Raw genomic sequence first — 26,372 nt, 5'->3', positions numbered from 1 at the left:
TATTTTCACCACCCTAAAATCCACTGTATTCTGCCTATCCATTCCTCTCCCCACCCAATCCCTGGCAACTACTGATCTTTGCACTCTCTCCAAAGGTTTGCCTTACCCAGAATGCCATATAGTTGAAATCATGCACTGGGTAGGCTTTAGGTTGGCTTCTTCCGCTTATTAATATGCATTTAGGTTTCTTCCATATCTTTTTATGGCTTGAGAGCTTGTTTCTTTTTTAGTGCCGAATAGCATTCCATTGTCTGGATGTAGCACAGTTTACTCATTCATTCCCTGACTGAAGGACGTTTTGGTTGCCTCCAAGTTTTGGCAATTATGAATAAAGATGCTATAAACATCCACGTGCAGGGTTTTGTGTGGACAAGTTTTCAAATGCTTTGGGTAAATTCCAAGGAGCATGATTGCTGGATTGTATGGTAAGAATATGTTTCATTTTGTAAGAAACCGCCAAGAAGCCACTCCAAAGTGGCTGTACATATTGCATTCCCAGAACGAGTATAAGCCTTTCTGTTGCTGAACATCCTCACCAGCATTTACTGTTGTCATTCCTCCAGATTCTGGCCTTCTACCAGATGTGTAGTGGTATCTTGTTTCTTTAATTTACATTTCCCCGATGACATATGTTGTGAAGCATCTTTTCATATGTGAATTTCCATTTATATATCTTCTTTGGTGAGGTGTAAGTCAAGGTCTTTTTAATCAGGTTGTTTGCTTTTTACTGGTGAGTGTTAAGAGTTCTTTGCGTATTTTAGATAACAATCCTTTATCAGATGCATCTTTTGCAAATATTTTCTCCTCATCTGTGGCTTGTCTTCTCATTCTATTGGCATGGTCTTCTGCAGAGCAGAAGTTGGTAATTTTAATAAAGCTGGCTTACTGCATTTTTGTTTTTCACAAGGCCAGTCTGAATGGCTGTTTTCAGATTTTAATGAAATGGAAACCAAATACAGTCATCTTCTCTTATATAAGTCTGTGAGTTAATTCCAGTATTTTCTTAGGTTAATTGTTTGTTAACATGGTTTGCATTGAGAGTAGAAGGTACAGCCATCTGCCTAAGCTTAGATTGTAGCCACACCACTTACCAGCTGAGGACTTGGGCAACTTACATGATGTTCTTTGCTTCATGTAAAATAAGCATGATGGTGGAACCCTTCTCATAAGGTCTTTCTAAGGAAGCCTAGAAATAATGTTTGTAAAGCGTCTGACACATAATGAGCACTCATTGAGTCATTCTTTTTTGTAGGAGGAGCTCAGGGAAGGAAATGGTTGCAGTGAGGCCCGACTTGAGAAATTGGGAGCCTTTGACAATGCTCTGTGTAGAATCTTCTAGGAAAGAGGCACATGGGTGTCATACATAATAAATGGCTATATGCCCTCAAAATTCTAGGATCTACTTCTCATCTTTAACATGTAATAAGTTGGTAACACAACTATGCTAAAAACCTCACATGTCACAAAGAGCCATTCTTTGTTCTGGAACTGAATTTGGCAGGAGCCAGAGTTAATGCCGAACAGTTTGCAGACACTCAAGGCAGCTAATTAGCTATCCTTCGCTGGGGCTGCTCTAGCTGATGTTAGGAGTCTGCCCACCTGGTTTATATTTCTTCCTCTAAGATTAATGACTCTACAATACTGCTGATTTCTGGAGTTAATGCAGGGCACACGTGGGTCCTAGGGAGAACTCAGCTTTTATAAAGAGTTATATTCACCCACACTAAGTTTTCATTTTCTCAATGAGACCAAATTGGAATTGAACCCTTTCTGATAGTGGTATATTGAGATTGTGCATGCATAAAAAAGGCTATCTGGTGATTCCTGTAAATTGCTGTCAAAAAACACTGCCAAAAATGAAAAAGTAAAACAAGAATGGTGTTTTATTTTTTCTTCCTGAATGGAAGGTTGTGTGTCAGAGACTTCAAAAAAAGAAAAACAACTAAAATACAACTGTAGGTAGAGATAATTCTACCCGTTCATTTGAAGCTGTGAAAGGACTTGAATTATTCTTAAACCAGCAAGCCAGTGAATAATTTCTTTATATCTTTTCTGTTACATAATGTATTAGCTAAGTGACAAGACTGTTTTTTGAAATCTCCCTCTCACCACCTTCTCCTCCACATATAAAGCATATTATCCATTGGTAGGACTGGGCATTAAGCCACTGATCTGCCAACTTACATGGTGGAAAAACCTCCTTGGTGGGCCCAAAGTATAATCCAACAAAGAAAAGAAGGTGAAGAGAGAAAAAGAAAGGAGCAGCTAGGACTAATTAAAAATAAAGTACTTTCTTTTTCTTTTTATTTGTTTAAACCATAGGTTCAAGTTCTCAATCCTTAAACTTACATTATTTTGGGGAGGAGAATGGCTTACATCCTTAGAGGAAATGATGTTCTGAGACTTAAACATTTGTTTACATATGTATTTTCTGGAAGGGCTGGCTATTATTTTTTAATACTTTTTATTTTGGAAGTTTGGACTCTAGTTATACTACATTATATCCCAGGTTACTTGGGACCCATTGCCCTTCTCTAGTGTATGTGTGTGTATATGTGAGTGTGTGAGTGTGTGTGTATGTATGTATATTATATATATATATACTTAAATTTATTTTCTCCTTTTTAAATAAAGTAGGCCTCATGCCCACCATGGAGCCCAACGAGGGGCTTGAATTCACAATCCTGAGATCAAGACCTGAGCTGACATCAAGAGTCGTACACTTAACTACTCAGGTACCCCTTTAGTATATTTTTGAATAGTTTTGAGATTTCTCAACCACAATGACTTTTCAGAGACACAAAACTACAAGAGTCTGGTCTTAAAACAATACTTAAAAGAAAGCAGATGAGAACACTAAAACAATATGATTGTAGTTTAAAGCCCCAAGTCATGAACTCATGGAACTTTAGATTTCAAGTTTCAATCTTCCTATTTTACAGATGAAGAAACTGAGCCCTAGGTAGGTAAATGGTGAAGGCCAAATGGATGACTTCACTTTTTCTGTGTTTACTTCATTGGATGGGGACACTGGGGTAGACTCTTTTGTGGATATGGGGCCTCTGTCCCAGAGGAGCTACCCGGTTTAAACCCTGGCTCTATTTCATTTTAGTCATCTGCCTTAAGTCAAGTGTCTTCATCTTCACAGTAACATCAAAGACACTGGGGGGATGCCTGGGCGGTTCAGTCAGTTAAGCGTTTGACTTTGGTTCAGGTCACAGTCTTCTGGCTTGGTTCATGAGTTCAAGCTCCACCTTGGGCTCTGTGCTGTCAGCACAGATTGTCTGTCCCCCTCTCTTTGACCTGTCCCCACTTGCACTCTTTCAGATGTAAATAAACCTTTAAAAGATATATACAATGCTTTAAAAAAAAGGTACAGGGGAGGCTTACTCCAGATCACACATGGGGAGCAAGGAGTAAGCCCAGGTGTTTAGTAAATAGCAGACACATAATAAAGTAAGCTTCTCGCCCTGACATCCATTCTCCAGCTGGGTGAGGAGCCAACAGCTTCACTCTGCATACAGCTTACTGCTTTCCACGTTGCAACTTCCTAGACTGAAAAGAAATTTAATGATGGAGGGGCGCCTGAGTGGCTTAGTCGGTTAAGCATCCGACTTTCGCTTAGGTCATGATCTCGTGGTTCGTGGGTTCAAGCCCCGCATCGGGCTCTGTGCTGACTGCCCCCTCAGAGCCTGGAACCTGTTTCAGTCTGTGACTCCCTCTCTTTCTGACCCTCCCCTGCTCACGCTGTCTCTCTCTCTCTCTCTCTCTCCTAGAAATAAATTTAAAAAAAAAAAGAAATTTAATGATGGAGACAGCTGCCCTTGCTGTGGGCTTACTGTGGACTGGGCTTCTGCCAAGAACTGGTCCTATGATCTTATTTAATATTTACAAAGAACCCTATGAAGCACACAGCACTATTGATGACAACAATAGGATTTGAACCCAGGGCCTGGACCTCCCTCCAAATCCTGGTTCCTCCATATTCTCTATATAGATAATGGGACACAGATGGTTTATGGATGGTGACATTATTGCCATTACTATTAATTACTGTATTACTCTTATAGTAATTAATTAAGTAACTATTAATTACTCATAACTGTTTTTATGGAGTTTATGAGCTTCTTAGACTTGGTATCTAGTGTTTCTTACCTTGATACCTGCCTGAAACTGTCTGATTTGGCTGATTCCTCTTTTTAGGAATTATGAAAAAAAATTGATTTATGGGAGGCTTTTGTGGTGGGAGAACTTTGCCCATGGTGGCAAACAATAGCAATAAATAAAAACATCTGGGAGTAAAAATGTAAAGAAAGCTCTGTGTTGATGTCAACAAGGTATGTGTCCATAACACATCTCTAAAATGTAGAAGTGTATTTGTGAACTGCTGATTTCACATTCCTAACCCTGGCCCTTTGGAAAATTTTGTGGGAAAAGTATTCATTTTTTGGTGATAGAAGCAAATGAGAATATCCTTGATGTGCCAGAACTCCAGTCTAGGCTAGCCTTGTTTTATAAATGAGGAGACCTAGGCCCCAGAAAATATTGAGGCCTAAGAGGTGCCCTGCTTCCTAGCTATGAATGGGCCCTTTTAGCTCACAGTTTCATTTATTTATTTTTTTAAATTTTAATGTTTATTTATTTGAGAGAGAGAGAGAGAGAGAGAGTGCAATGAGGGAGGGGCAGAGAGAGAGACACACACACACAGAATCTGAAGTAGGCCCCAGGCTCTGATCTGTTAGCACAGAGCCTGACGCGGGGCTTGAACTCACAAACTGCAATATCATAACCTGAGTCGGAGTCAGACACTTAACAGACTGAGCCACCCCAGTGTTTCTCACAGTTTCATTTAAAGACAAGATTCTGTGTAGGTGAGATAAAAGAAAGCTCCTGTGAAGGGAAGTTCATAGAAAGCAGAGGTTTCATTGTATAAATAAATGCCACCATGACTGTGGTATATTGTCTCCAATAACTGCCTGCAAGTCTCCCCATCCCTCCACACATAAGCCAATCTTCCCATTAAGAGGTGGGCTGTGGGGCTCCTGGGTGGCTCAGTTGGTTAACTGTCTAACTTCAGCTCAGGTCATGATCTTGTAGTCTGTGAGTCTGAGCCCTGAGTTGGGCTCTGTACTTACTGCTCAGAGCCTGGAGCCTGCTTCAGATTCTGTGTCTTCCCCTCTCTCTGCTCCCCCCTACTCATACTTTGTCTCTCTCTCTCTCTTTCTCTAAAAAATAAATTAATAAAAAAAATTGTTTTAAAAGAGGTGGGCTCTATCTCCTTTCTTCTTGAATCTGAGCTGGCCTTTTGCCATACTCTGACCAATAGAACATGGCAGAAGATTTGCTATATTGGTTCTGGGCCTAGACATTAAAAGGCTGACAGCCTCTGCTCTCATTCTCTTGGAAGATAGATATTCCTTCCATGTCGTAAGGAAGCTCTGACTTGATTGCTCAGTGAGATGAGCCTACATATACAGGAGGCGCTCCAGAAAAGAGAAGCGAACAAGGTGCTTCAGTCAACAGCCAGTGCCGAGTGAGGTAATTTTGGGCATTCTATATTCCAGTTGAATGCAACCCCATGAATGACCCCAACCAACAAACACCATGTGGAGCAGAACTGCCCAGTTGGTCCAGATAACCCACAGTGATGTGGGAAATAATAACTCATTGCTATGTAAGCCATTATGCTTTGAACTGCTTGTTACTCAGGATGAGATAACATAGCAGGCACCATTGCTAACGGAGCCCAGGCTGTGGTTTGATGCCATGCCTGCTTGGAGCCAAAAGTCCACACCTGGCCCTCCTGCCCTCCTGAGATCATGGTAGGACAGGGGCCCAGTCACTAACAAGCCCTGCTGCTGGAGTGGTTTCTCTCTGTAACTGGTGGGAATCATTGACAGTGAAATGCTGGTGGTCCACTTAATTTCAGCCATGATCAAAGTACTTAAAATACAACTTTCCTTGAGTGTAGCTAAGTTTTGTTTATTTGCAGTTGGATTCTGTTAACTCTGGTTAAAGGAGATGCCCCTTCTGCTCCCCCTCAGCTGATCCGTGCTCCTGCAAGCCCAGGCCTGAATGACAGGTGTTTAGCTAAGGGCTCCCCTCCCAAGCTGGCAGCTGGCATAGATCACACAAGGAAGCAAGACCTGTGCTTGAGGTTATGACAGCCCAGGGTCAATAGGAGATGCCTTCCCCAAAGTAGCAAGTTCAAGGCCAGTGAATAAATTATTAATTAAATTGAATTACTAATCGAATTAACCCACAGCAGGGTTTCCCAGCCTCAGCACTGTTGACATTTTGAGCATAGTGATCCTCTGTGGTAGGGGCCAATGTCTAGCAGCATCCCTGGCCTTTGCCCACCAGATGCCCATCGTATTGTATTAAAGAGATGACAACTGCCAACTGCCGAGTGCTTCCAGAGTGGGGGTGGGTTGCGGTTGAGAACACTGCTCTAAGGTCATCCCAAAGACTTCATCAATAAGACACCGTCTGGGGGCTGACCTGAGGAGGTCCTGATAGGTGATGCATACATTGCATTACTAAAAACTTGAAATGTCAGCTTCCCAACCTCACAGTAGCACTGGGAACACCAGAACACCAACCCCTGGTAAGGACTGGACAAAAAACAAAATGATACCTGGCCTATTATTATTATTATTATTTTACATTTAGGAGAAAACACTTCTTTTTTTCCAAAAGGGATGAAGACACGTTTCTTCTGCTGCTGGTTATCCACTCATGAACAGAAACTATGTGCACTCTGGCTGAATGAAAGCCTCTATTAGATCTCAAGTCTCCTTTGCAAGCACACTTCTTGCAGAAGTTAAGCTCTCATTTCCTTCCGTTTAATATTCACTTTTCTATAATTATAAGAAACGTCTCCCTCGATTCTTTCAACATTACGATTATTTGAGAACTGATTTAGGAGTGAGCACTCTGAGATCATGTTTCCTTGACTCAGGGACTGGGGCATTCGACAGAGCAGTTGGGACGCACCTTCCATTTTAGCGTCGATAACCAGTTCGGACAGAGAAGGAAGCAAATCCCTTCGCAACGTGCCTTGTAAAAGTTCAGCTCTCAGTGGCCTAGTGGGTGTTTTGTCCACTCAGCTTCAAAGAGGTGGGAAATGGAGCATACCTTCAGATGCTGAGTCCAGCTGCTCCCAGCTTTAGATCAGGAATTGCACTTGAGGCGAGTCTTACCTCGTGGAAAATGCACAGGCTTTTTGTATTCTAATGCCAACAACTGGCCGAGTTCAGCAAGCCACTGGAGTTTGCGTGTACTGTCTAGTTACAAGCATCTGGGTACATAGCAGCAATGTCTACTACAGCCATAGAAGGCAGGAAGCATTCTGATGTTGAATAACATAGCCAGCAAAGGCCTTTGAAGCTGTGGGGCAGCCAAAGGTAGTGGAAAGAATTACTGCAAGTGAAAAATGCCCTGTAAGGGCATTTCTGAGAACACCTTCATAAGCATCCAGACTCCAGGTATTCTGCCACATGTATAGACATTGAAAAGATAGGTGACTTAAAGCCTGACAGCTCACACTGGTAGCTCTAGCTCAGGTCCCGCCTTAATTCCTAATATCTGACTCACTTTTTCATCTAGCTAGGAGAGGTCAGCCTTTCCTCATTTGTTAGCTTGCTGCAGGCCCCACTGTGTGAAAACGTCTCCAGTGATTTACATACCTGTAGATGCCTTCAACCAGGATGAGAATCTTCTTCCAAGCTCTGCGGATTCGAGGCTGGCCGTAGACTACAGCATCTCTCAGGAGCTTCTCTAGGCTTTGCATGTCTTTAAAAATACCAAAAAAGAAAATGAGTCACAGCATGTTGTTTTTTTTTTTTTTCCTTCTCCATTTTCATTTTTGAGAAGGCATCAGGTTTCTTAGGCTCAGGCTAAGACCTGAACTTTTTCAAAGAGCCTGATCAGAATCAGAGAATACCTGGGGTCGGGGGAGAACGAGGTTTATACTTTAGTACAATTTAACTTTGACAAGATACTAGTCAGGTTTGTATAGTACGTAGAATCAGAGGTAGAGGGAGAGAGAAAGAATCCCAAGCAAGCTCTGCACTGCCGGTATAGAGTTCGATGTGGGGCTTGAACCCACGAACTGTGAGATCATGACATGAGCCAAAGTCAAAAGCCAGACGCTTTGGACTGACTAAGCCATCCGATTGCCCTTGTTTCATAGGCTCTTAAAAGGCTCTCCTCTCCTGCTTTGGCAGAGATTGGAAATTCTCCGTTAAATGCATCCCTTGGGCTTCAGCTTTGATACCAGGTTAAAATGAACTCGGAGGAATATCATTGACTAATATTCACCAGTTGTTTAGCCATGAGCAGAGTTTGGCTGAGTTTGTACAGAGTGGTGGCATTGCTGGCAGGTGTCTCACTTCCTACATTTTGACCCCTAATTTCAAAATCTCCCACCCCAAACTTTAAGGCATGGGAACAACTAGCACTCCTTTGAAAATTATTTGGAAGCATCTGGACACATTAATAAGTGCACACAATTATTAAGCCCTATCTGCATTCTAGCCATCCTTCTAAATGTATTCCTTGTCTAATCCTAACCATGACCTTAAAAGGGGAGGCACCTTCATTTTGTGTTTTAGGAAACCAGGGCACACATAGGTCTGGTAAACTGCCTGAGGTTTATGGTCACAACCAGCAGAGCCAGGATCTGAACTTTATGCAGTCTGTACCATGACCCACATTTGGAACCACTACCTTAGAATGCCGTAGTTGAGAGCTCTTGTTCTTTCTTCTCAAACTACTCCATGGTCATGTAGAACAAAGAAGGAGGGATGTCTGGTAGATAATTCTTCTTAACTTGTGATGTCAAATATAATTCAGTGACTTTTCATTTATCTGCAACCAGATGTTGATGACTGGGCTTAGGCGAGTGACCCTTGGGAAAGACTGGACTAGCATTCAGCTGTAGGGGTGTGTGTGTGTGTGTGTGTGTGAGAGAAAAAAGCCAGAAACTTATGTGCATGTTTTTTAGATTCATTACATTTCTACCACATTTCTTTGTACTTTCAGACTATCCCTGTATGAGAATTTGAAACCAAAATACTTTAGGTCTAAAATCTGATTTCAGTTTGAAAAGTTGTAGGTGCTACTAAACAGCTGACCTGACTGTTATGTAATGGTCACCAGGCACTAGAGATTCCATTAAAAAATGCCCACAGGAGAGGTGCCTGGGGGGTGGCTCAGTCAGTTAAGTGTCCAACTTCAGCTCAGGTCATGATCTCAAGGTTCATGAGTTCAAGCCCCACATTGTGCTGACAGCTTGGAGCCTGGAGCCTGCTTCGGATTCTGTGTCTCCCTTTCTCTGACCCTCCCCTGTTCTCTGCTGTCTCTCTTCCAAAAAATAAGTAGTAAACATAAATATTTTTTGAAACTGCACACAGGAAAAACCTAGCAGAGATAAATTTAAGATGGCATGTCAATATTGGTTTTGGCCACTTCAACAAGATACAATATACCAAAGATGCAAATATTCATGGATTTGTCATGGGTCTAGGCTCAAGTTAGCTGAGGTTCTTTCTTTCACTGGGGATCCCTGAAGCTTTATTTTGAGTCACAGTCTGTGGTTGGATCTGTTTTAGGATTTCCTTACAGCTCTAGTCCCAGCACACAATATTAGTGCAAAATCAGTGTTTGATCATGGAAAGGAATTTAGACCAGGAATGGAAGGAGACTAACACTTTAATATCTAAGTAGAAATTATGATAAAGGATAATTGCCTCATTTCTGCAATATTTCTTGCATTGACTGTGTTTTCTATTTTGTTTTGAAGACAGGCAGACATCTTCCGTCTTCACAGACATTGTTGTGTTTTATTGACACTACATCATTACCCACTAGATGGCAGCCAAGGAAACAGAAAGCAGCGTTCTTATTTTGAGAATTTCTGGGATAGTGAACCCTCACCTGTATGGACATTTTGCTTTAGGTTGGGTTCCCAAGATGTTGAAGGAACTGTGTGATCAAGAGATACAGCTCCTTTTTTCTATAATCTACTGCAGGCCTGTTAGTCTCTGAATGGAATAAAAAGATGACAAATGTAAATACTCTTGTAAAGAGTGTTTTCCTTCTGGGAACCGGAATTCGTAAGTTTTTTTGGTACAGAAATGACACATGATGAGCGTGGTCCCCATGCCATAGTAACAAAAGCAAACCTAAGTGAACCAAATTAGCAGTCACTTAAAAAATGAATATTCTAAGATTTTGAAAAATCTGTATATGTAGAGATTATTCTACTGCTTACGCAATCAAATAGGTCACATAATAATATAGGTTTAGTCTGGGATTAGGTTTAAAATGAACCCCACTAAAGAAAATAGAAGATTCTCTCCATTCTTTCATTAACAAGCAGGATAGAGAACAAGCCTTAAATGGCCATGATATGTTTCATGAATTTGCAGGTGGAAACAAGAGGAATCCCAGTCCTTTCCATGGCAGGGAACTTGTCCTGTTCCACTTGAGCAAAGAGTTACATAGGGATTGTCTCTGGTGAGGCTTTAGAAACCCCGTGGTGTCCACACACTGGGATTCTTGAACAGAGGGGAATCAGCCAGCCATATTCCCCTTTGTGAAGCAGGAACTCATTGACCTCTTAGAATCACAGAAGCTGGGCAGAGAAAGGGATGACTTCACTCAGTGTGAGATTCTGGACTTACATTAGTGTCTGGCAGCTTCCCTTTGGTTCTTAGGTCTGGCTGTATAATGCTATAGCATGTGGGTTACAGATCCATAGGATTCAGGGGTTTGTGGTTTATGTTCTGCAGGCCTTGTGAGAGTCTACTGTTTCTACAAGCCACATGCTAACATCTACAAGGGATTTTTAAATAACGTTGCTTATTAAAGCACTTATATTTGCAGGATGTTAATCCTCATGACACCTCTAAGAAGTAGGAAAGAATGATTAGGTTTTTGTGGTTTTTTTTTTCTCTTTCTTTCGTTTTTAAAGTTTATTTATTTATTTTGAGAGAGAGAGAGAGAAGGGGAGGGGCAGAGAGAGGGGGAGAGAGAGAATCCCAAGCAGGCTCTGGACTGTCAGCATAGAGCCTGACATTGGGCTTGAACTCACAAACTGTGAGATTATGACCTGAGCTGAAATTAAGAGTCAGATGCTTAACTGAACACTAGGTTTATAACACTAACAACCACCAAAAACCTAACCCAAATAAATCAGTTTGTTGTCAGTTTATAAAGAAAATTCTGAGGTATATAAATTAAAAGAAAAGAATAAATTTGATGCTATCGAGGGGCACATACACAGCACTATGGTATAATGTCCTTCTAATCTAATGACATGCTATGGAGTTGTAATTGCCACAAATTTGGGTATCAGCCATGCCTTAGACATCATTCACTACCATCTGGCCCAATAAAGTGATTTTCTTTGGTTTGTAAAGGGCTTAGAGGAGCGAGCTGATATGATGGATGCTAAACATTTAGCCATTAAAAATGAAAACATAGAGGCCACATCTAGGATGCAAAGCAAGTCCTGGTCTGTCTCAGGCATGTCCAGTTGGATTACTGAATTACTGAATACCTGGAATAATCCAACTGTGTGTCAAAAACTAATTAGGCTTAGGTGACAAATACACTTTGAGAGCCTGTTCCTGAGCCTGTTCTTAAATTCAAAGCCCTGATAATATCAACAAGCCTCTGGGATCTGGGGAAGCTGCAGATAATGAATTGTGAAAAGTGGGTGCAAGGAAACAAGGAAGCCACATTCTTCTCAGAAGGGAGGATGGGTGTAGTTCAAAGAGTGTCTTTCTGAAGATAAAAAGTCAATATTTGGCTTTGTTCTGACTTTTGCGTACAGTGACAACACTGTTTCTTCTGCCACAACTTCCTCCTTCCTCTTCTCTTGTGCAACTGACCTTTGTTGAGACAAGTGAGCTTCCCTTATTGCTCATCTGTCAATGGCTTCCCTTTCCTCTGGATACAGGGTCAGCTGTCATGGTCAGGCTGAATGTGGCCTGTACCTTCCATATGCTGCTCAGTGTGGTTGACAATTCATCCCTTCGTGCTTCAAAACTCCACAAAACCCACCTTCAGCTACATTTAGACACACTCTCTGCTTTCCTATTTGATGGGATGCTCACCAAAAATATTTTCATGTCTGCACATGATAGACATCCATCCGATATCTGTTAAGTGAATAGATGGTTGGATGATGATGGAATGCTACCCGTTACTCTAAGCCCTTGCTCCCCATCTGTTCCCCATTCTTCTTGTTCCTTCGGAGATGCCCAATTTCATCCTTCAAACACTGAGCCCAAATGTGAAATAGTAACCAATGGGCACTTCAGTAACTGTGAATAATGATGAATCAATCATTTTTACTTTTAAGATGGTGATGGGGGAAATGCCCCCTTGTTTAGCCTTTAGGGGAAAAGCATAATCAGGATGGCTAACTTTGGTAAGCAAAGTAAATGTCTTTTTCTAGTCACATGTATAGTCTCTTCCTCATGAGATCAGTGAGGGAATTTCTGATGCATTGAAAATTTGGTATGTTAAGTTTTACAGTTTGGGAAAATACTTAGGCTCGGATTTTCTTGATATATCTGTTAGTATGTGAGCAGGTTTGCATGGCCTTTGGGCAAGTTTGTAAGAAGCAAGGTGATTTCCATGCAAGAGTACAAAAGGCAACTGAGAGCAGAGAACTGGGTTGATTTGAGGGTGAGGCAGGTGCTAGGGGGAGGGCCTTGGTACCTGGAGAGGGGATTATACCAGCAATTTATGACCTCAGGACATGAGATGAAGGAGAAGTAGAGCCTATAACATGAGGACAGGGTGTCCTCAAGGTTCTGGCCTGATGCAGCACGTAGGGCTCTGATTCTCTGAGAGGAATTAAACATAGCAGGTGGACTCCCTAAGTGCTTGAGATCAATGCAGGAAGGTGAGATGTGATTCAGGAAACAAGGTAGGGGCTCAGAGGTCAGTGCTGGGATCCTGCATCTCAGATCCAGGGCAACCAGAGTGAACCCTGACAGCATCTGCCTAACCCAACTGGCTTGTTCGGGGAGAGCTGCATGGGAAAGAAAGTCTCCTGCATTTCACTAGCTAGTGGGAGGCAGCTGTGGAAAAGGCAGGGAAAGGGAGTAAAGGTGCATTGTGCTTAAAAATGGGAACTGGAGGGGCACCGAGGTGGCTTGGTTGGTTGAGCATCCGACTTACTCTCAGGTCATGATCTCATCGTTAGTGAGTTAGAGCATCACATCGGGCTCTGTGCTGACAGTTTGGAGCCCTGAGCCTGCTTCAGATTCTGTGTCTCCGTCTCTCTGCCCTTCCCTCCCCCCCATTCTATCTCTCTCCCAAAAATAAATAAATAAAGTTAAAAAAATAGGAACTGGAATCAGATCTTCTTGGTGTAAATGCGAGCTCTGCCACTGTGTCTAGCTCTGTGTCTCCTCACCACTCTGTCCCTCTGTTTCTACACCTGTAAAAAGGAGATAATCCTAGCAGGTGTCTCATTGTGTAGTCATGAGGCTCAAATGACTCAGTACATGTAAAAGGCTAATTACAGCAAGGGTTCAATACTGTTAGTTGTTGTAAAACATACTGAGGCAATCGCTGTCTTTATTACAGTGAACAACTCAGTTCAGGAGTCCAAGTTGGACCTTAAGATCTAAAAGGTCGTGGCTTGTAAAAAATAGTCTCAATTTGATATTCCACTCAAACAGCACTCCTGAGCCCTCAGAAGCAGAACTCAGAGTTTTCCCACAAACATTGCACTCATTGTTCTGTCTACTCTTGGCCTTAATTGACTCTAGGTAGAACTTTGGTTCTTTTCCACTTTTTTTTCTCCAACTGCTCCAAATTCTTGGCTTGCCCATCCCTCTGACCTCATGGCAACTCTCCTAGCTGAAAAAAACTGCTTCTCTCCAAGACTAGTTTAAGAAGCCCTTTGTGATGCCCTTGAGGACAGAGATTGCCTGCCTACCCTACAGCCTTGTTAAGTGTGGTCCTGCACCAGAAATATCAGAGTCACCTGAGAGATGGGCAGCAATGCCGAGGCTCAGGCCCCACCTCCAATCTACTGAGTCATAGTCTGCATTTAAACAACCACCCCCTAGTGAATTCAGTGTATGTTAAAGTTTGAGAAACATTGTTCCAGAATCCAGATCCTATGTAATTATCAGTAAAGTGAGCAGGTTCTGAGAAAAAAAGTAACTCAGTCCTTATTTCCCCAAATCTCTGCAATAAGATGTCACCCTTTCCAGAGAGTTAAAATTTATCCAGGGTTTGAGGTCCTGGAATGCCAGAGTGTTAATACTCAGCCCAGAGGGTGTGTTTACCATAGGCATCCGCATGCCCAAAGGAGCTGCAGCCCACTTCCTCAAAATGCACCAGAGTTGCAGTGGAGAACAAGCTTATTGGTCCCTGGTCAGAGCTGACTCCATAGCTTAGGCTGTGAAATGTGCTGAAAAGTCTGTTTTGTGGCACCTAATGAGTCACAAAGGCAACCCAAGGACTGGCTATTTCACTGAAGCTGCCCAAAGGAGAAAATGCAAAGAGATATTCTTAGCATTTAGCCAGAGGAATTTTAGCATGCTGGGTTAAAATTTAGGCCACTAACAGGATAAGTCATCACCTAGATTGCTTTTTACACAAGAACCCACAGCTGTCTGGGTCCTAATATGGCCTGGAAATAGCTGGACTTAGCTAGTGGATAAGAACGTTAGCAAATGATGTATAGGCCCTGCAATATTCCTCATCTGGGCTTCTTATTGCAAACACAGGCCATTCTTTGTCCTAGAGCTTTCTTTCTGGCTGCGGGGCCATATGGAGCCTAAGCAAGAGCATCCTCCAACCTCCCACACATGGAATTGGTGTATAAATAACCCAGCTCCCGCACCGCACTGAAGTATGTCTATGCTGAGTTTCCAGGTAGGATTAAGCTCTGGTTGTCTATTGTGGTAACTTGCTTGACAACACACCTTTTGTTGGCTGCCTTTACTTCTCTGTCTCCATTCCCTGCTCATCTGCTGATGATTCCTCGGATCATGTCCTAAATAAATGACTTGCATTCAAACCCTTGTCTCAGGGTTGTTCCTGGGAGATATGAACCAAGATAAGAGCAACACATGTGGGTTTGAATTTGGACTCTCACCGTTTATCATGTGTGATGTTGGATAGGTCATTTAATCATTTTGAATCAGTTTTCTCTTAACAAGTAGAGATAATGGAAAGAACCATAAATATGGGGTTTTGTTAAAATTAAATGAATTGATTATGCAGAGGACTGAACATGGTGCCTGGCAATAGATATGGTCTCAGTAATTGTCCATATTCACTATCCAGGAAGAACTAATCTATGGTGATAAAGAATTCTAGTACCTGACTTTGAATTTGGTATGGCTAGAAATGTACTTCTGAGTCCTTGGAGATTTTCCCTGGAGTGTAGCCTTTGTGTGTTCTGATTTTGTTCCCTTTCAGAATTTTCCTTCTGTCTGGTCTCCTTTGTCCCTTGTTCTAATTTTGTGGGACATGAGGAATAGCTTGGAGTTATTCAACCTGTTCAAATAGGATTGAACATCAAGCTTGTTCAAATAGAATTCAAAGCTTACAATGGTCTGAATAGATTTAACTGCACCTTAGGTGCACTTTACCCATACACAGTTCAAAACTTCAAGGATCCACAATTCTGGTTTATATATAGTTGCTCTAATTAACAAAGCATATCCTCTAGTACTAATTTACATAAAATAGGACCTCTTCTCTTCAAAAAGTCAGGGAAGTATCTCAAGGTATAAGCAGAGGAAACAGGCAGAGGAAAGCCAGGGAGGTCAGAATAAGTAGAGGGTTGTATGAAATCCCATCATCTTGATGTTTAAGAACATTCTGGTTTAGGTGGCCATTCTTAAGAACCCATCTCAAAAGATATTAGTTTCAGTCTTGGCTGGGTTGTAGCCTTATACCCGCACAGGAAGGCAACTTAATATCCTCTATATCTTCTTCAAGTTATTATTCCAATCTGTATGGATGCACATGGAGGATTAAAACATCATCGTCTACTGAGGAATTTAGTATTATCCTGGGAACAGCAAAGTGGGAAAGACAGTCAGCAGCCACTGATGCCTTACACACCATGACCCCATTTATTCTTCCCTGTCCATACACCATCTCATCTTTCTCACGTCTCAAGGAAGAAGGAGGAACTCCTCTTTCAGAGGTGGCTGTTCTTACAATGTAAGCACAATAGCTGGGAAATTATGCCAATTCCTAAAGGTAGTAAGCATGCTATTGAGTGGGAACAAGGGCTTTGTGTGTCTGAGAATGAAAGTGTATTCATTTCCTACCTGGCTATAAGAAATGAGCACAGAGTGTATGGCTCAAAAGCAACACATTCTCTTACAGTTCCAGAGGCCAGAAATCTGAAATGGGTCTTACTTTATTTTAATCACGGAGTGGGCAGGGCTGCCTTCTTTTCTGGAAGCTGTAAGGGAGAATCTATTTCCTTGCCTTTTCCAGATTTCAGAGGCTTCTGGCTTTCTGTGGTGTGTGACCTTCTTCCCTCTTCAAAGCCAGCAGTGACCATCAGAGTCTTGTTCACATGGCATCATTCTGACACTCCCTCCTCTACTTCCCTTTTCAACATTTAAGGACTCTATGATAACACTGGACCCATGCAGACCATCTCCTTATTTTAAGGTTAGCTGTTTAGCAACCTGAATTCAATCTGCAACTTTAATTCATAGGATTTGGGGATTAGGACACGGACATTTTTAAAGGCCATTATTCTACCAACCACAGAAAGTTAAAGAGCAACAGCAGCTTATATCTAATAGAATTTTCACTAGATGATGGAATTCAGACCCACACTGCACACACTCTCAGCTAATTTGAAGGGGCAGCATTTATACAGACAGCTCCAGGCTTCAGTACTGAACAGTTGTATGATCTTGGACAAGTTGTTTAATACTCCAAAGCCTGGATCTCCTCATTTGTAAACTAGCACCCACATCATGGGATTGTCCATGAGATAAAATAAGTACATCAGAGAAGGCCCCTAGCTCAGCATCTGGCATAAAGTAAATTTGCGGTAAGTGCTGTTTGCTGGTATAAAATAACCACAGTTAACATTTATTATACAGATGTAAATGAGAAATGTTATTGGTTTTCTGGGAGTACAAAGGGAAGGTATGAAGAATAAGTTACTGAATGTTTTAAGAACTTTGTAAATTTGGTAGATAAAATAAAATTCTTGAATTAAAATTATAGCAAAGGATTAAAGAATTAAAATTTTATTTGAAAATAATATCAAACTCAACAAAAAAATTATAAGAATAAGAGTACTACAAAGAACACCCACATACTCTTTGACTCAGATTCATCTATTAACACTTTTTTTCCATTTACTTTATCATTCTGTCTATCTATTTAATTTTATCTAATTTTTTTAATCTACATAACTAATTTCAGCTGGTATTTTCTAGCCTACTGGCCATATTCCAATTTTGTGAATTGGTCAAGAATGTCCTTTATAGCATCTCCCTGTCTCTTTTAGAATCCAGTCCAGGGTTGGGTACTGAACTTAGTTATTACAGATCTTTGGTATCCTTTTATCTGGATCATCTCCTCAGCCTTTCTTTGTTTTTTATGATATTAGTATATTTAGAGAATACATTCTCTTGTTTATCTGTTTTCTTTTCAATAAAATGTTCCTACTTGGAGGTGTTCTGATCTGAATACTATGATATTTACATTGAATCCTCAGGGTATCTCATCTGGACACACAATGTCCATCTGTCCATCACCAATGATGTCCGTTTTTACCAGCCGTCTAGATATTGTCAGATTTCTTCCTGATACAGTTACTATGTCTCCCTTGGGATGTATTTTCACTGGAATTACTATCCTGAGATTGGAATCTGAAAAAGGAGATAGGACATAGCTGCACAGGGTGGCATAAGCAGGACCAGGAGAAGCTGGCTGATCTGCTCTCTGTCCCTGGAACAATTACTGAGCACTTGGAACTAATGGAAAGATTCAATCTGTGGCTGAACTGCACAGTTTATTTGAATGTTTAAAATAAAGCTGTTTTGTAGGGGTTTACTTAGAAGTTTTCCCACTCTGTTTCTGCTAAATCATTTGTATATATTTGTGTTTGAACAAAAATGTGGAAATAATCTTCCTTGCTGTGTTCATGTTGTTGGCATCTACTCTATATATCCATGAACAAGAGCAGAAGTTTTGATAATTGTGGGTTTGGAATGTAGGAGATGATTATCCCTTCTCTTCATATTTCAGCCTAAGCCAACAGGAAAAGAATCAATTCAAGCCATCCCTTGCCCCACTACACTCAAAAGGAAGGGTTATTAACATAATGGGTTAGGCCTGACATTCCTTCACCATGTTGGCCATGGGAAGCTGTCTCAAGAAGCATTAGCTGAACCCTCTTTCACACCTGGCTTATGCTACAAGACTTCAAGTTTCTCATCTCTATGTAGACGACCAAGAATGGCATATCCTGCTTGTCATTTTGGCTTCTTTGCCAGTGACTGGATGTGTAAAGTAGTGGGGTAAGAGGACTCAGGGTCTGCTGAGTCATTCATTTTAGATTCAAAAGAGGAAGAAGGAAATCACACTTGGGTATCCAGTTTCTGCTCCAGCAACAGTGGCTAGAGAAGCTTTGTTAGTTATCTGTTGCTATGTAACAAATTACTCCAACACAACAAACACTTATATGTTAGGTGTGTGTTCTGGCTCGAGAAAGTTGTGAGCTGCAGTCAGGATGTTGGAGCTACAGTCATCTGAAAGCTTGAGCGAGGCCAGAAGATCAGTAAGATATCCTGTTCACATGGTTGTTGGCAAGAGGCCTCAGTTCTTCTGAATAGGCTGCTTAAGTGCCCTCACTAGTGATGCTAGAGAGAACAGACAGAAGCCATAAGGCCTTTAACACCTAGCCTTAAGAGTGACATATCAGCACTTCTACTATATTCCTTTGGTCACATCAACCAATACTGAGACAATGCAGGAAGGGACTACTTAAGGCATAAATACTGGGAGATGACAGGAGAGGGGAACCATTGGAGAATCACTACCATAAAGCCTTAAGCTGGAGAGTCAGAAATGCTTGGTTAGTGAATAAGAAAATGTTTAGTTTCCCAGTTGAGTATACAGGCATGTCTGTCTGCTTCTCTCTCTATCTCTCTATCTATCTATCATCAATCTATCTATCTATCTATCTAATCATCTATCTATTATCTATTATCTATCTATCTATCTATCATCTATCTATCTATCTATCTATCATCTATCTATCTCTATTTCTATCATCATCTCTATAGAACAGCCAAGGGAAATCTAGAGAATGGTAGAATTTGGGTTAAATTCCAAATAGTAACAAATGAAGGATAGAGAAGGTGTATGAAAACTATGATGGGGACAGTTGATCTTTACAACCCATAAGCAGATGGTCTTTTCCATCTGAGGCTGTTTGAAGCTTTACCTCAACTCAAAGCTTATACCTTTGTTTTCACTGCCGCTAGACACGGAGGAGGGCTACTAAAGGCTTTGAGCAAAGCCAGTTCATCCAGAGAACAGCATGGAATGAAGCAGAACTGTCCAAACACCTTTTGTCACTTCTTGAAGTACATATATCTTGTGTATATATGTATATATGCATATATGTATTTATATGTGTATATATATATGTATATATGTACATATATCTTATTGGTTCTTCATTAACTGGCCAAGACCTTATTTTTTCAGCTCTTCTCCAGTAGTTCAGTCTCACACTAGAGGTCTTGCTGCTTTTTACACACTCCAGATTATCCTGTTTGAAATCTCCTTTCCAATATCCCTGATCAGAGTTCTCTTAATCCTTCAAAGTCTATGGCAAATATTATCCATTTCATGCAATCCCCAGAGTGAAATGACCTCTGCATTCTTCTGGGTCATCATGATGTATTCTACTGTTTTTGGTAGCACTGGCAATGAAAATGATGAGGATAATAATAATCATAATAACACAGCAGACACAAGTGACTCAGAAGTTTTCACTGCTAGGCATTGTGCTAAGCACTTTATATGCCTTCACCTATGTATCAATGCATCAGGCATTGTAATTATCCTCATTTTTGGAATAAGTAAATTGAAATCCAAGAAGGTTAAGTAATTTGACTAGGACCACATGCTAACAAGCTATAGAACAAGGATACAAATGCTTGGGGTGAAGCCCATACTTTTTTCTTTAATACCAAAGATATTATATGATAATGATTATATTTTTGGGGAAATTTATTTACAAGGAAATTGACATATTTTAAATGTAAAACTCAATGATTTTAATAAGAATGTAAACATCATCCCAATCAAAATATCAAATATTTCTATCCCCCCAGAAAGTTACTTTATGCCTATTCTCACCAATTCCCTCCCTCACAATCAGGGTCAAGCATCTTTATGATTTCTATCACCACAGATTAGTTTTGTCTGTTTTTGATTTGCTATAAGCAAACTCATACACTATATACTATTTTCTGTCTAGTTTATTTCATTAAACATAATTTTCCTTAAGAGTCATCCATGGTGTGTGTATCAGTAGTTTATTCCTTTTTTTTTTTTTTTTTAAATCAGAGAGTTATATTCTATTATATGAATATAGGACAGATCTTTTCCATTCTCCTGTTGATAGATATGTGGGTTGTTTTGAGTCTTGGCTATTAGGACTAAAGCTGTTATGGACATTCTTGTGCAAGCCTTTTTGTGGACATATGCTGGAAATTCCAAGGTGCAAAATTTATGGATCATGGTATAGGGATATGTTTCACTTTATAAGACTGGCAAGTTGTTTTTCAAAGAAGTTGTATAACTGTATCCTCTAGCAATGGGCAAGAGTTGCTTTATATCTTTACTAATATTTGATGTTGTCATCTTTCTGATTTTCACTATTTTGGTAAGCATGTAAAGGTCCATTGGCCAACCACTGCCTGATATTGCTGTGGCCCTTTTTCTACTTAACCTATGATACAGTTACAATACAATGTATTCGATACAATTGTATCGATTGTACGATACAATGTATTTGATTGATACATATCTGCCTCTCCTATTAGATTGTAAGCATGTGCTGGGTGGGAATAGTGAAAGGAGTTCTTCTAAGGAAGAACACCACATTTTATCTGACGATAACATAAAACCTAAGTCTTAAAACTTTCCTAAATCAGAGTTATAGAAAAGGAAGAGTTTTAACACTTCTGATAATTAAATGTCAGTCCTAACAGATCAGTCATGTTTTCAGAGGCTGCACTGCGAGACCACTAATAATTGTGACACTAATGTGTTTTGGTTACACTTAGCAATCTGGGTGTTTAAGGCCCTGCAACCATTTGTTTCAGGTCAGCAGAGGTCAACAAGCCAGTAGTGAATATAAACATAATTGTGTTTCATGAGGCTAAGTTTCCACTTTGAAGAGCAAGGACAAAGCCCCATCAGTAATCTTTACTGTCTTCTAGAAGCAAGCAGTATATATTGGGGGAGATGCATGGATACTCACTGTTGTGTTTGAAGATCCTTATGGTTGCACCTGAGAGTCGGGCCCCGAGTACAAGAGATGCATGATTTAACTCATCACTTAAAATGAGACATCCCTGTTCAGAAAGCAAACACACAAAGCACAGGCCAATAAATAAACTTAAAGAAAAACAGCATTTGGAAATAGACACTTCAAGACCTGTAACACACATCGCAAACCCATTTTCATTTTAAAAGGCCCAGAGTTTCACCTGGTGTCTATATGGGTAAAATCCTATAGACAATAAGCTAATGACCATGGGGGTTATTTTAAGGGATTACATCTTTAATCATTTGCATTTGATTTTCGTCAGAGAAGATCATTTAAGATCTTGGCTAAATGCCAGCTAGCATTTTCTAAAGAATTGATGTTCGACAGGAAAATGGATATACTTTGGGTGGGTTGTGGATTTGCTGGAGTTATTCAATTGTGTGTTGGATTATTTGAGATGTTTTTGGTGTGTTCCTTCTGGAAGGCAGGGATCTTTTCTGCAGGGCCTTTCAAGCTCTTGTTTTCCAATTCTCATTCTCCTCTGTATTGATACTCTTATAGATAAAAGTATCATGGCTTTCCAGTTAAAACCTTTGCATTTGGGAAAGCATGGATGGCAGGTCAGTCTGAGACAAGTGAAAAAGATCAATCAAATTTATTTCTTATAAATTACAGTTGTAAATTTATTTTCCTTTTTAATTTAAAAATTTCTATATTACAAAATTGCTCTAGCATTAAAAAACTGCAGAGACAAACTATGGTGGCCATTTATCTTTTGTGACCATCCAGAAGCTTTGAGTTCTTGCTCATATTTTAGAAAGTTCACACATGACATATTGTAAGTTTTTTGGGCAAGAGCCATCAATACTCTAGCGAGTGTGTGTGTATTTATAACTTTTTGGTAACGTTTGAGACTTGTAAACCTGATGATCCCTCACCCCTACATTCTTCAACATGCACTTATGACAAACAAGGACATTCTCTGGCTAAATTACAATGCAATGATCACACCTAAGAAAGCCAACTTTTATGTAGTACTATCACCTAAGAGACAGCACAAATTCATCTTCCCAACTGTCCTAATGATGCCAACGTCTTTTAGAGTTGTTTTCTTTCCTTCTATTTTTTCCAGTACAGAATCCAGTCAAAGATAATACATTGCATTGTTGTCATGAGTCAGAGTTTTTAAACCTAAATATGATTATGGCATTTACTTAAGCCCAGCCAATCAACTTCCCCATTTTCCTCAGCAAGAATTTCCAACACTCGGGGCGCCTGGGTAGCTCAGTAGGTTAAGTGTCTGACTTCAGCTCAGGTCATGATCTCACAGTTCGTGGGTTCAAGCCCTGCATCAGGCTCTGTACTAACAGCTAGCTCAGAGCCTGTCTTCGGATTCTGTGCCTCCATCTCTCTCTGACCCTCCCCTGCTCACGCTGTCTCTCTCTCTCTCAAAAATAAATAAAACATTAAAAAAATTAAAAAAGAATTTCCAACATTCAAGGAGGATGACAAGGTCTATGCAATTTGGCACCTGTCTTCATCTCCAGTCTTTTTTTCATCTACTACCATACATTCTAGTTCTTCCGAAGCCCAATGTTTTATGCATGCTGCTGTCTCTTCCTTACTTTAAGGAAAAAACCTGACAGACAAGTAACAGATTCAGTCCTCATGTCACCCACTTTGCACGAGCATCTCAGTCTTTCTCAAGAAGAGCTTGGAGGTAACTCTTGCTATTCTCCGTCTGTGCATGATTTTTCTGTGGTGGTCATCCTATTTTATATGGTGTATTGCTTCCCCCAACAGCCTAGAGACTACATAAATTTACAAGGCACAAGTCTTGTTCATCTTTATATGTCCTGTGTCTTGCCTCATATGAGGACAAAGTAGTTTCTCAGTAAGTCACTTGTTAATGAACAAATGAGTGGCATGAGCAAAACATTTTGTTCAAATAAATGCCCAATAAGTTTTTGCTGCATTGCAAATGGGGACTTGGGAGCCTAAACATTTAACTGTTTTTGCTAAACTATCATCAAAGATGAAATGTGACCCACATCTAGGGCTGTAATTCTATAACCGAAATATCATTATGAACAAATTTGCTGGACTAAACTGCTATATTTATTTAAAAAGCTGCACATCCAGGGGCACTTGGGTGTCTCAATTGGTTAAATGTATAGCTCTTGATTTCAGCTCAGGTCATGATCTCACGGTTCATGAGATCGAACCCCATATCAGCCTGCTTGGGATTCTCTCTCTCTCTCTCTCTCAAAAAAAATAAACATTAAAAATTAAAAAAATAAAAAGCTGGACATCCAATCAGCTTTTCCTAAAAAAAAAAAAAAAAAGAAAAAATGACCTTCTCAGCAATACTTCTAATAGTACCTGCTCAGAGTTGTAATTCTTAGGCACACAGAAGAAGACAAATAAGTTAACAAATTCTCACCTTTCCAACTAGTGCTGGGATATTCATTGAATTAGTTGCAAATCCCATCCCAAAGACCATAGCTGCTTCTACATTCAGGAACTTAGCCACAAGGTTCTCCAACTCTTTATGTTTATCCAAGCTTCCTGCACATGAAATGATAGGATGAGTGAGTCTTCCCTCCTCAATAAGATCAAAAACTCAAAATCCAGAGCATCACCAAAAGACATGTGTGAGAGTGTACGTAGCAGGTATATTTGCCATAGCCCCAGTCAAAAAACAATCCAAATGTCCACATGCTACAGAATGAATGAATTAAATGCCCTGTGGAGATATTTACAGAGTGGAATTAAACACAGTAATGAAAGGAACAATATTGCCCTACACAACAAAATGAAAAGAATCTCACGAATACATTGTTGCATGAAAGAAGTCTGACACACATTCAGACAGGCTGAATCCATTTATATAATGTTTCCAAACTGGGGCACCTGGGTGGCTCAGTTGGTTAAGTGTTTGGCTTTGGCCTAGGTCATGATCTTGCCGTTCCTGAGGTCAAGCCTTGCATTGGACTCTGTGTTGATAGACTCTGTATTCAGAGCTTGGACCCTGTTTCAGATTCTGGGTCTTCCTCTTTCTCTCTGCCCCTTCCCAACTTGTGCTCTGTCTCTAACTCTTAAAAATAAAGTTTACAAACAGACAAACCTAACAGACAAAACAAAACTAATATTAGAAGTTAGGATAGTGGTTAATTTTGTTGGGAGCATGAGTAGATCTTTGAGATTCTCTAAATGCTGTGTTTCTAGATTTGGGTGTTGGTTACACGGGTATGTTTGCTTTGTGAAAATCTATTGAGGTATATACTTAATGATTGGTGTACTTTTATATATAAGTATAGATAATGCAATAAAATCTACAAAAAAATACCACAATTTTTCTCTTCCCTTTCCTTACATCCTGCAGGTGATTAAATAAATTGTAACCCTTGCAGAGGTGCCCCACACTTAAAGGCAAACAGATCCCATGACACCTATAGATACTAGTAAATCTAGTTACAAATTATTGAACCTTTGGAGTGTGCTAGATTTCAAAGGTTACTCTTTAAGCTCTCTCATTTAATCTTAAAAGCCGAGTAATGCAGGTATTATTACTTTATAGATTAGAAAACCAAGGTGTAAAGAGATCACAGATAAAATCCAACAGAGATAATTCAGCCTAACTCCAAAGTTCATGCTTTTACCATTCTGCTTCTTATACTGAATCCCTCATGCTTTAGTAAGAGTAAATATTAACGATCCTCATATTTTTCTGTTTGCCATCATTTTCACTTCTAGTGTCCAGTATGGTAGTCATGAGCTTCATGTGGTTAGTGCAATAGTGTTTTAAATTGTATTTAATTTTAGTTAACATTATTTAAACTTAAAAACTGAAGCACTGTAAAATAGGTACCACTGAACACAACGTTATTATCCGGTAGGATTATATTCTACTTATTTCACTTTAACCAGTGAAAACTTAGTGTCTGAACTGAAATGTCCTGTAAGAGTAAAATATACACTATATTTTGAATGTTTAGTACAACAAAACAAAAATAATAACAAAAATAATGTAAATGTCTCATAAATATTATATATTGATTACATGTTTAAATGGTAATATTTTGGATATATTGGGTCAAACAAAACCTATAATGAAAATAAGTTTATGTGTTTTTTTAAACTTTTTAAACTTTTTAAAATGTGGCTACTAGAAATTTTATTTTTATTTTATTTATTTTTTAATTTTTAAAAAATAAAAATAATTAATATTTATTTATTTTTGAGAGATAGACACAGAATGTGAGTGGGGGAGGGGGAAAAGAGAGAGAGGGGGACACAGAATCTGAAGCAAGCTCCAGGCTCTGACCTCTCAGCACAGAGCCTGACACCAGGCTTGAACTCATGGACCACAAGATCATGACCTGAGCTGAAGTAGGACACTTAACCGACTAACCCATCCAGGTGCCCCTAGAAATTTTAAATTATATATGTGTTTTGCATTATATTTTTATTGGACAGCGGTGCTGGGGATGCTTCATTGGACAAAACACAAAAATGTACAAGTGGAGATACGTAATTTGCAACCAAGGAACACAGAAACAGATTTAACTCAGCTTTAAGTTAGAAAAATATTCATATTCAGGATTACTTATAAACATGCTTTTTTCAACCTAAAGGTCAACATATTTTACTATACAGTGTGATATCGAATTTTATTTAAATTGGTAAATTACCTTGCTTATTGGTGCCAAAATGATGAAGGGTTAAACTTGAGAAGGCATTAATTAGTGAGTTCAAAGTTTTATTTTGAATTTAATATGAAAGAGAACATTTCATGTACCATCTTTGCCCTTCCTGAGAGGTCACACTGTCA

The 26,372-nt window shown here is 39.9% G+C and overlaps 1 protein-coding gene across 1 annotated transcript in view; it reads right to left on the bottom strand.

The window, feature by feature from the left end:
• The window catches only part of SPTLC3 (serine palmitoyltransferase long chain base subunit 3), a gene marked incomplete at its 5' end in the record, with an annotated part of 69,963 nt that extends 45,857 nt beyond the window's left edge, over nt 1-24,106 (bottom strand). Inside the window, 3 exons of the mRNA XM_039223310.1 lie at nt 7,689-7,794; nt 21,530-21,623; nt 23,982-24,106. Coding sequence (XP_039079241.1) covers nt 7,689-7,794; nt 21,530-21,623; nt 23,982-24,106 — 325 coding nt within the window. The remainder of the gene's footprint in view (nt 1-7,688; nt 7,795-21,529; nt 21,624-23,981) is intronic.
• Nucleotides 24,107-26,372: the final 2,266 nt, after the last annotated feature.

Source organism: Hyaena hyaena, unplaced genomic scaffold (genome assembly GCF_003009895.1).
Source record: "Hyaena hyaena isolate Hyena2069 unplaced genomic scaffold, ASM300989v1 scaffold_1317, whole genome shotgun sequence".
Lineage (NCBI taxonomy): Eukaryota > Metazoa > Chordata > Mammalia > Carnivora > Hyaenidae > Hyaena > Hyaena hyaena.
This window is presented reverse-complemented; position numbering and strand designations above follow the sequence as displayed.